The 11,809-nt window shown below is 41.2% G+C and overlaps 1 protein-coding gene across 3 annotated transcripts in view; it reads right to left on the bottom strand.

Annotated features, from left to right (window-relative positions):
• Positions 1-11,809, bottom strand: part of PCDH19 (protocadherin 19) — a 145,475-nt gene that overhangs the window by 53,088 nt on the left and 80,578 nt on the right. For 2 of the 3 annotated variants that reach the window (XR_002098280.1, XM_019521367.1), the window contains exon 4: positions 9,716-9,888. Coding sequence is in view for 2 of the 3 variants with exons in the window: in XM_019521367.1 (XP_019376912.1) it covers positions 9,716-9,888 (173 nt within the window). In the remaining variant the exon portion in view is untranslated. The remainder of the gene's footprint in view (positions 1-9,715; positions 9,889-11,809) is intronic. The other variant, XM_019521368.1, reaches the window with a different exon arrangement.

Here is an 11,809-nt window from a genome sequence, read left to right as displayed (position 1 = left end):
AACCATCTGAAAAAAATGTATTTCCTCTCTCCATTAAGGTCCATTTCCTTTACAGCTCCCATTCATCATTTGCAAGTTCTCCAGAGAGTCATTCAGGGGAAAAAGAAAAGAGGCAGACCAGACCTAAATTTCTCACTTGAAAAACAAAAGGAAAAAAGGCTAATTAAGAGATCTCACAAACTTTCAGGGGGTAGTCATGCACACATCACGAAAGAGTGAAAAGGTAAAGCTGAATTTTCCTTTGGCAGTTGACTTTAAAAGAAGGACATTGCCAAAAGGTTCATACCTGGGAGCTACTTTCCGCACTTACAGGGAGACAGGCATGATCTTCTATTAGAATGATATGTATGACCTCAGACTGCAATTGATTTACATCAAGGTAAGAGACATTCTAAGAGTTTTCTTTCTTACAAGGAGTTTGAAAGCCAAGAAAAAATGCCCCAAAAGTCAGGGACACACACCTGTTATGCAGAAAAAGGAGGTTACAATAATGTTACAATACTGTTTAGTATTACCTGTCTTGCCTTAAAAATCTGATTTCCTCTTATTTATTTCTGCAGCTATTATTTCCAAACTTCCACTGTTCCACCTAACTTCACCTTCCAGCCCAGGCTTTCCCAAATGCTATGAAACCTACTAACCTAAGAAAGTAATAAGGCCAAAGATTCACCACTGCCTGAAAATTTCTCTGTTATCTCTAAGATTCTCTAGTGCCTGCTAATTCCTTTCACTACTACTAAGATGATCTAAAAGCCCACCCAAACTTAATGGCACACTGGGCTAGTGCAATTAAGATGCATCGGTTTTTCTAACCAGCAGCACACCAGGAAACAATGTGGCTAATATCACATCTGGCCACCTCTGACTCCACAGTCCAAATGATCAGGTACCCATTTACAGCTGAGTCATCTGGAGGCAATCTTTAGCATAAGCTCTGAGCAGGATGTGAACTCCCACCCCCAGAACCACAGCAAGATTTCTGCTGTAGAACCTGGCCACAGAGCCCCTCACCACTTAGATGGGCTGTCTCTCAGTTTCATATATGGACTGAACAACCTAGTCCTGACACCCTGGCAGGTCAGGTAAGTGCCATCTCGTATTACCAACTCCCTGGTCTGCTCAGCAGCATAAAGCAGTAAAGAAGTAGTTAAGTACTTTCCACTCTAGAGAGTGGGGTGCTAAGGAGAACAGGCACTGGGTGGGGGGAGGCACAGATAATTTTCCAGTATATACAAAAATACCATTTATCATCATACCAACTATTCACAACACACTCCAGCCCCTTTCTGTACTGCTTCCATGAGACACATCAAAGGCTTTAACTAACCCTGGTTTAAATGCTCAACATGCAATCATTGAGAGGTACTGGAAAAATAAGAAAAACCAACACTTTCTCTTCTTATCTAAAATTCAGCTTGCTCACTTTTTTACCAAATCTTCCTTCTAGGTTTCATAATTCATTCAAAAGCTGGACAGCCCTCCTCAGTGCTAGCCAAAGAACTGCATTTATGGCTCTACCACTGAGCATATATCTAAGATGTTTCACTAAATGGTCTATGTAATTCATAAATCAAAACTCCTATAATAATTGATGCTACATACTAAAGAACAGTTACAGCTTTTATCTGTCTTAAGGGATATGCTGCCACTCAACTGGCAAGCTTAGATTTTATTTCTTATACAGCATATATGAATATATGATAGCAGATAGTTTTAAAACAGGTCACAGAATTATTAAAAACTTTCATGGTAATGTAGCTGCATCTTCACTTCCAAAGTCCTGGAATATATCATCAAGTATTTACATGGGTACAAGAGTAAAAATTACCACATGAACTTTTGCACTGTAAAAAGGAGTTCCTGGTATAAAGTTCATGGGTGGAAGCAGTGCCCTCAGAATCAACACATTATGACACCTATGTTTTCCTCCAGTTAATAACATTAGTCATGCTGCTTAATGTACAACTGGAAGGTAAGTCAGATACTATGGAGATGCGGATGGCATAAGAACCTGCACAGAATAGAATACAATAACCCCAACCCAGCAAACATTCATGCAAGTGAGTAACTTTATTCTCATGAACAGTCTTAGTGAAGAAAATGGACTTAATTCACACTTGTACTAGTCGCCTTTATACACCACTCTAGTAACATAAAAGGACATTAAAGTGGGGAAAAAATTGAATTCATATCCAAAGGCCACTTCACAATGCCACCAGAAATGAGAATCAGGATAAAATAAACTCCCCACATGAGCAAAGTTACTCAAGTGTGTAAACACCTAAAGGATCAAATCTATAAAGATGACATTTTATACCAATCTTTGCTGATGATCTGCTTCCAATAAAGTAAAAGTGGTGCTTTTAGAATCAGTTCTCTAAAGAGACACATCACTGACAAAGTGTTGATCAAAACCTCTCAACCTTGATTGTAAAGCTTTTCATTATATTATTGCTGTGGTGGTTATTTCTTCTACTAGCATTGTATGATGTATGTGTTTGTTATTTTCATATTTTTCCCTCAGATTCTATTTTTATCTAAAACAATGAATCATTGCTTCTTTTTGGCCAAGCATTACCTCCTACAGCAGATGCTAAAAATATTGACCACCACTGGGAATTAAGATAAGTTTGAAGTCTCTATTACTGCTAACGTTTTAAATAAATATTTGAAGCAGTCACTTACACTTTTGTTTCTGAATTAGCAAGTGTTTCTGAGGCTTACATTTTTAGAGTACAAGCATACTGCTGGCTCAAGGTAAGGTGAGAAAGGGTAACTGAAGAGATCTAAACATTTCTCTATACATCTATATACATACACACACAGAGAAAACTAATTAAAGTTTTGTACCTGATACGTTTGCAAGAGGACAAAGGCTTTAAAAAAAAAAGACTCAGTATGAGTAAAACCAACTACATGAATTACAAAACAGTATATCTAGCCTCAAAGATGCTAATCAGGTCCTGAGGGATCTAATCAACCTCTTTGTTGAAGTAAAGATAAAATTTTTTGACAGCAAATGCTATTCTGATAAAATGGAATTTTCAATTACTCTGTGAACATCTGGTCCTTGCTACCATTTATGGAGCAAAGCACCACAATGCTTTGCAATGTCAGAAAATATTCCACACCAAGTATTTCCCACTATGCTGACAGGCCAGCCGTAAGAATGTACATTAGGAAGTTTCAAGCGAAAAAAAGAACTTTCTGACACTACTGTTGTAATCTGGCATTGTTTGATTGAGGACTTCTCTGCACTGGTGTGTCAAACTCAAATGTGAATGATATCAGTGGAAATCACAATTTTCAGTAGTATTTGATTTTGATAAGAGGTTAATATCAGTACACTGGTAAAACTGGATAGATGCAATAGTGAATCAGGCCCAGGTAGTGTATGGCTTGCATTCTACAGTAATTTTCATGGTAAACTTATAACAGCAGTTAGAGTTAACAGGAATCAGATGCTTCAAACCTTGCTTTCACAAACAAACCTGCTGTGTGAAAGTTCAGTTGCTGAAATATTTAGTAAACAAATATGTTAAATAATAAACTCACTGTAATGCCCCACACCTCTAGAAATAAACAAATTATTAAAATGCAGTAGGTAAACTCAGTTGTGAAGGGCAGAGAAATGCGAGTGTGTGTGTTCCTATACGTTCCATTTGGTATCATTTAGCAGGGGAAGAAAAACAATTCAGCATGATAATGAACTCCAAATTAGAGCAATTAAAGCAATCTTTTTAACTGATGAATTTCTAATCAATAATTAGGATCATGAGGTAAAATGGGACTGGGCAGGATTCCGACTTCTAAAATAAGCTAAGTAGCAGATCTGCAGGCAATACTTCCAACCATGTGCTGCTGTTCACGTGAGCTAGACACCTGCAACCCTAAGATCTGCCATTCTATATAGGGCATACTTCACCAAGGGGAAGACTAAACCCTACAAGAAGACAGACAGGGGAAACCCTCTTGCCTGCTGGTGGAATTTTGCATATTCAGCACCACTCAACTTCAGAGCCCAAAACTGCACAATTAAAGGGAGACTGTCAAAGATGTCAGCTTACAAATTTCATTTTAGCAAGCAAGAGCAAACAAGAAGGGTTTAACATCCTCAGCTGGTGACCTGAATCCCCTGCAACAGCAAGAAACAGCCAGGCCCAAAGATGCTCTGATTCAGCACCACCCCCCAGCAGCCTCTACTTTCGTGGGAGTCCCCCTGGAACCCAAACAGTACTTAAAGTTGCTCTGTCCTGTGAAATCCTCCAGGATGGAAGGGAGTGATGGAAACTTTGCATAAGCACCTGCAGGTATTCATCCATCCAGCCTCAACTGTCTCCATAGGTGGAAAGCCTGGAAATCAGGCATCAGACCTGCCTTCTAAGATACATTTATCCTCTTGAGTTTTGTCTATAGATCTAGTAATAGGTCTTTATGAAGCTACCTTGCAGAGGAATGAAATCTACCCTCAGGTCGCAGACAACTTACTGGGCCCTTTAGCCACCATAGTTACTGGTCTTGCCTAGAGATTGTGGTAGGGATCTAATACTCCTTGCATTTAAGTTCAAAGCCAAAAGATTCATTGAGTATGAAAGCTGGGTCTTTATCTAACACACCGATCCAGGCTAGGATATTTGCAACCAGGCTGGATCTCAGCATCCTGTCACACAGAGGTACAGATCTTCTTCCCATCCAGAATGGCCACTCAGCCTGTACTTTCCTATTGCAAAGGGTAGCAACAGGAATCCATAGTAGAAGACTAGACCTACAGCTACCAGGGCATTCCTGCAGCTTAGGGACATGTGTCAGAACAGGAGAGATTTGTAAAAAGATAATTTTCTCTGTCTCTATTGAAGTCAATGAGAGTTTTGCTACTGATTTTAATGACAAGGCTCTAAGCAAATTCTCAGGGCCTAAGAACCCTGGTTAACAGAATTCAGGAGCCTGTCTCTCCAAGATCACTAAAAGGGGAGAAGATTAGATCTGATTCCCTCTCTTATTTTGTGTAGGAAATAAATAATCTCCACAGCTGAGGCATGCCTCTGCAACATCACACTAATTCTCCCACTGCAACTGAAAACCCAAGAAGAGAAACTACCCTGCACCTAGCAGCAGATTCTAAATGTTAACGTTCTTCTAGTTTAAGCACAATTTTCAGCATTTTGGCAGAAGCTCCTGGTTTTCATGAGCAGCTTCTATATCAAGATGCTACATAGACTGTAAGGGCCTGTACCAACCAGGGTCTATGAATCAGACTCTCAAGAATCAGTGGGGAAACACTGTTATTACTGTAACCTGACTACCTTGATTTTCTTCATCATTTTCTGCAGCCCACAATGAATAAATCACCTTAGGAAAATGTTTTTCTCCTGTGCCTTCTCCTTTAGCATCTGCTGCAATAATTGCTATGTTTGTGCTTGTGCTCTTGGTACCACTATTTTATAAACATGCTGATAACCTTCCTGGCAGGTTCCCTTTCATTCCTCTAGATAAAACAGACTTCTGATAAGCTGCTCTGCCTTTATTCCTCCCCAGCCTGCCCTCAGGCACGACATGTTCCAGTTGATGCTACATTCTTCACAGCCCTTTTGACCAGAAAAAGGGATTTCTTCAGTCACCTAGAATTTGGCTTCTCCCCTCTGTGCTCAGGTAAGCTTCTAGAGTCATATTTCTTGTCTGATTAAGAGATATGGTTAATGCAGCTGCACAAAATCAAGAGCCAAGCAGGATGCTTATGGCTCTAGGGCTACAAACAGACTTTGCCCTTGTTGCAGCAGAATTTTTTTTATGGTGGCACAAAACATGAGTGAACAGAATGTCCTTGCTCTCTACCATGCCCCAAATGCCCAAAAAGGTCTGCAGAACAATTCCTGGTAATGGTTTGTCACATCTTATTGCAGAGATGCCTGCAATCTCCATCCACCCTAGGTAAGAAATTCTTGGGTACACATTTTGCACTGCCAAGCAAGGGAACCCCCTGGGGGTTCATATTGCAAATATGGAGTATAGACCCCATGAGGTTCCCTGGGTTGGGACCAGGCATGCACAGCCACTGTTCCACAGGATCAGGCTCCTGAAGCCCTAGAAGTGCTCAGGGCCTGATCCTGTGTGACAGTGGCCCCAAGTGACATCTGTACCTACCAATCATAGATGATCCCATGACAAAAGGCTGCTTATGTAATATTTAGCTCTTTTTGTTAGGCCTTCAAATCTGAAATGTTCTTTGGCTCAAAAAAAGCTCTCACTCTACTGATGACTGGCTTAATATTCCAGACACTTGGGCCTGATTCTGATTGACAAGTAATTCCACTGTAGTGAATGGAGTCACAGTGCTGTAAAATTAGTGCATCAGAATCATCCTTGATCTTGCAGAGCTATTACTGAGACCACAGAAGACTGCAAACTGCAGCACGGTCTGCATCTGAAGTAACATGACAGAAGGTCAGATTCTACCACTGATACTCCTGCCAGACACATGGACCAAATGTCCCATACCCAGTTACCCAAGCCTTTCGCCTCTCATTGTTAGATCTCCCTGAAGCAGTTATTTTGTTGACACACCAAAAGAAATGAAAAGATCATAAAATAAATGGAGGTGAGGCTCAACACCAAAAAACCTGAGAACTGATTCTGCTACTTATTTTCATGCTAAATTGATTCAAACCTGCAAAGAAAGCTGCCACAGAATGTCCAGTATGGTAAGTGAGCATGCTGCAGAAACCACGGACTCTGCAACACAACTCTGTTCAGCTGGCTGTAGAGGATTTGGAGTCCTTTGTTATATACATACATATACATATATGCATGCACCCACCTTTTTCTCTTTGGAGGCTGTGGTAAACCCATCACAGATGCCTAGATTTTGAAATTTGTGAAGGCCAGGGAAGACAGGCAGTTGGAGAAAATTCATGCAGAATACAGTAATTGCAGAACACAGCTGACTTTAAACATAAGAATCCAGTCTCACAATGGGTCACTCAAGTTAAGAGTAATATCAGGATGCATGTTTTTAATAGTATTCCATGAATAACCTAGAGTACCCAACTTCTAAAAACAAAAAATAGGCCCTATGATACGTGAGTAGAGATACAGGGACAAGCCCAGAGGACTCTAATGTAGCTATACCTATCCTACATCAGGTCTGAATTTGGCCCTCAGTGTCAGTTCTCTAAGTACACGTGTAACGGCACTAGCAGCAAAGGAACTAAAGAACCTACCACTCACATGTCAAAACTAGTGTATTTAGAAGGAACAGGTTATGTGAGGATATCTGTCATATAGCATCAAATCAAAAAACCTGAAACAGACTTTTTCCATTGAAATGGATATGGCTTGCACAGTGCAGGATCAGGTCTATCACTGTTCCTGTTCAGGGTCCAAAATAGAGGGCTTCCACTCTTCCATTTAAAAATCTTCGCCCAAATGAATGCTTGCTCAGACACAATTACATGGCAATATAGACTCATGTGCATTAGAAGTGCAGACAGACCACAGCCCAATAAAGCACTTAGGCATGTGCTTCACCCCAACTATGTGACAGAGTAAACTATTTTCAGTGGTATTTAAGCATCTGTTTAACTGCTATGCAGTACTAGGGCCACAATGAACAATCCTGGCAAGGCAAGCATTCCTATATAAGATAAATGCCAATGAACAGAAACTTAAAGCTATGACCAGAGATCCTGGTTTTCTCTGATAAAAGAATCACAAATTCTCTGACAAAAAAAAAAATCCCACACACACACAAATGCTCTGATAAAAACCCCAAAATCCGTTATTAAAATTAAAAGCCCCCTGCAGCACCCCCCAGCCCTGCTGGTGCCTCCATGGTTTTCTCTGATAAAAAGGGGACATCCATGGTTTTCTCTGTTTTTCCATGGGAAATGGAAAACACGGATCCCTGGTTATGACAGGATGCTCTTCAAATATTCAAAGGCACAAGGTGGAGTAGGTACCCTGCACCCCTTGACTTCAAATAGAAATTGGGGACCTATCACTCATTATGCCTCTGAAAATCTCCCCCTAGAACAAACACCTGATCATCTTCATCCAAAAAGAGATTCAGTTACAATGTATTGGGTCAAACAGCAGCATGAGTAATTACACAGGGTAAGCATAACTCCAGTCTATATTCTTTTCAATCTAGTCTCATTGTTATCTCATACACACCTCACACAACCTTATCAGAAATGTAATCTCTGTAGAAAACTATCTGCAGTCCATTGAGATAGTTTTTTTGCTAAAGAAATGTGACAAGAAATTAACAGATATTGTTCAGACCACTCAACAGACCAAGAACCAATTATGAATATTTTTGCTCCTGCAACCATCTTTTGCATCTCTTAGTGCAAGAAGCATCTTTGGAAACCTTTTCCAGAAAAGAAATGAAAATCATTTCTTTGTAATAGAAGAATAATAAATGATACCTATCAGTTTGCATTCTCTGACACACTGCTAGTCCTCAGAGAATTAAACTGCCACTGTATAGTTATATAAATGTTTAATTTTTTCATCTTTAGCCATAGAATGGTTGTCTGGAAAATACATTATCATTGTAGATGTCACTACTCTCCAATTAGTTTGGCTGACAGTTTGGAATTTGTAAGTGACCTCTTTGTACTTCTACTTACAGAGTTTTACAGGGTTAACTATAACCATTTAATAGTATCTATCAGAAATTAATACAGTGATCATTTTTTGGAGAAAACATTTTGTGATGAAAATGGGCAAATTCCCTGTTTGAGTCTTTTCTAACAACACAATAAAAGGCTTTTACTGCTGTTTACCATGAATAGAATTAAACAGCCAAAGACCAGTTCCTAATCTCAACATTTTGTTTTCGTGTCTTTAAGTCTTTTAGCAGTGGGGCTTCCAGTTGAGCCTCAGCTACAGCTTATCTCGAGATAGAGCCAAGCACCCTGAGGCTTCCCAGAGCTTGAGCACCAAACAGCATTCATACTTCTTAATTGAAAAAGACAGGATGTTTGCATAGGAGGTTTGCATCAGAAAGACATTAAAAGCTGATGCAAACCTCCAAGTATACAAAGACTTGAGCACAGCTAAACTCCTCTCACTTTTTTCCCCCCAAGCTAATATTCATTTGAGCGTGTACCATGGCTTGATTTTCCAAATATTCATGTGGTCTCCCTCTTTGGGTGGGTGAAATGATGCAGTATATATGCACGGAGGGGTAGGGAAACAAATATCCTGCCCACTGGACTGATTAAATCTCCAACGAAATGTGTGCATAATGTGCATAAACAGTCAGCTGACCTTTCTGAACTGTTGTTTGGATGACATCTGCTCAAGATCTCTTGAAATGCTGCTAGAGTGTGTAAAAAAATAAGGCACAGGATCTTTAACTGGGACAGCAAGATCAAAGGAAGCATGCAGGAAGTTTGAAGCAAGTAACTTCTGCTCCAATCCAAACTCTGCTACTAACCTGCTGGTATACAAATGCTCAGAGACTCAGGCACTGAAAGGGAGGATAATTCTGGCTACTTACTTACCTGACTGCAAAGGTTTCAAAGGTTAATTTATATCTGCATAGCACTGATGATATAAAGCATTTTACACAGTAAGTGCTAATATCCTGATTGCACACCTAAGCAAGGGAATATTAGAGCTGTCTGCAGCCAGCTATTTATTGTTACTACAGACTGGGAGCTCCAAGGTTCTCCCTTTAAATGCAACATCTTGTATTGACACAGCCTACCTTGTTCAGGCATCTGAGACCCCATAGAAGTAACGCTGGTATTCAGCACATCATTGACGGCGGTGTCACAATATAGGCCCCGTTGGACATCATGTTCACTGTCAGTCTGGTCACTCTCCTCATGCCCGCTATCCTTGAGACTATTCCCCTCTAAGTCCTTGAATGTTGAACTGCTGGGTTGAAGAAAGAACAATGATTTACTGTCAGTCGAGTGTGATCAGATAAAATCTCTCGGCCAAGGTGATGTCATAGCCCCAAAGCAAGATCTTCTCTGGCTGCATTGTCCAGGAAAAAGAATCTCTTTAATAGGTAGTCACAATGCAGTACCACAAAAGGATATCTCCCTTATGAGATACTTTATAATAATACATGTTATACTGGGCAACAAGGTCTGAAATGGTAACAACCCAAAAGGATGTGAGAATTACACAGAGATCTTGCTCATTTCTCATGGAAGTAAAGTGCTGCTGCTCATTGTGGAACAAGCCACAGAGATGAAAAGCTGAAGCAACACACAGCTAAAGCAGACTAGAGGCAAGAACAGGGAACAGAGGATCACCTTTTACTTGAGAAGGATAATAGGAAGAGACAACAGTTCAACCCATTCAACTCAGTATGTCACGTACAGCTCTGATCCACTCTAACAGAAAAGAAATGGAGGTCTCCTGTGAATATAGGTACCTACTGCTGAATGTGCTAGGTATGGCTAGGGAGAACTCCCCTACTGTGTTGCTGAATATATAAGGTACAAGGGAAATGGCATTTTGGACAAGCTGAGATAAACTAAGGTAACACTAAAAAAAGGAGCTTGATAGGAATTGTACTGCCTCACTGTATCCCTTCATCCCATAAACCAGCAAATCTAGTTTATATGGCCCTTCAGAGTACATGGTATAAAATGACTCTCTGGAACTCAATGCTGCAAGATATGAATGAGATCAAGAGTTAGCAGGATTAAAAAGTAGACATCTATGAAAATAAAAACATACAAAATTACATTTGCTAGCATGAAACTTACACAGGATCTAAACTCTCATTCTTTGAGGCATAAGCCAACCTCTAACAGCTTGATGGTAAAAAGAAAAGTCCTCTGAGAGCAAGCCTGTTATTCTAAATCTTGTCCATTAGGTGACTCCTCATATTATTCACTAAAGCTGCTGGTACTGACCATTGACAGAGACAAAGTACTGGACTAAATGGAGCCCTGGATTGACCTGGTATGGCAGTTCTTTCATTTTTAAAATGGCAGCATGCCAACTTAAGAAAGACAATACAAGGCACATTACACTATTTTAGGCTCACTTTCATTAAAGCACATGGAAAACTATCAAGGCCTGTATACGGCATGTAGCTCTGAACACAAACAAGGTACCTAGAGGCTAGCATCCAAACCAGCATCAGCATTAGGAAACTTAGGTTTCATACAGACATTACAGGAACCCCTCGCTATTCACGGATTCGAATATTCGTGGTGCACCGCACCAACAGCACAGCTGCGCTCAGGGTGGGTTGGGGCGAGTGCCGCCATGGCGCCCTCTGGCACTGCACTGAGCTCCTGCCTCTGCATAAGCCAGGCACGGAGCACTGCGCAGGGCGGGGGACGGCAGAGCTGGGAGGCGGGTGGAGAGCGAGCGCCAGGGACAAGGAGAGAAGTGGCAGCGGTATCTTCTCCCTCAGAGGCAAGCGTGGCAGCGCTCAGTGTTCGTGGCGTGGTGGGAGGAAGGGGTCAGTCCCCAGGCACTGCAGGGAAACCCCACACTTCCAGCTTCTTCATTGAACAAGGTGGGGAGGGGAGCAGGGGGCAGCTGTGGGGGTCTGACAGGGAGCCCCATCAGTATTTGCAGATTTCGCCATTCGCGGGATATTTAGAACGTATCCCCCACAAATGGCAAGGGTCTCCTGTACAGTTAGAAGTTCAGGGAGTTAGATCAGGTTAAAAATAGCCCCCTAATCTAACTCCGTAATTAGATAGGTGCCAGGAGCTCAATCTAAAGTAAGCTGGGGTTGGGGGACAGAGGGCTAGTGGGCTCTGCAGGTGGGGTTGGGGGGGGGATAAAGGGGCTAGCAGGGTCCAGAGAGGGTTTGGGGGGGGGG

The sequence above is a fragment of the Gavialis gangeticus genome, unplaced genomic scaffold (genome assembly GCF_001723915.1).
Source record: "Gavialis gangeticus isolate Ggan-Ray unplaced genomic scaffold, GavGan_comp1, whole genome shotgun sequence".
Classification (NCBI taxonomy): domain Eukaryota; kingdom Metazoa; phylum Chordata; order Crocodylia; family Gavialidae; genus Gavialis; species Gavialis gangeticus.
This window is presented reverse-complemented; position numbering and strand designations above follow the sequence as displayed.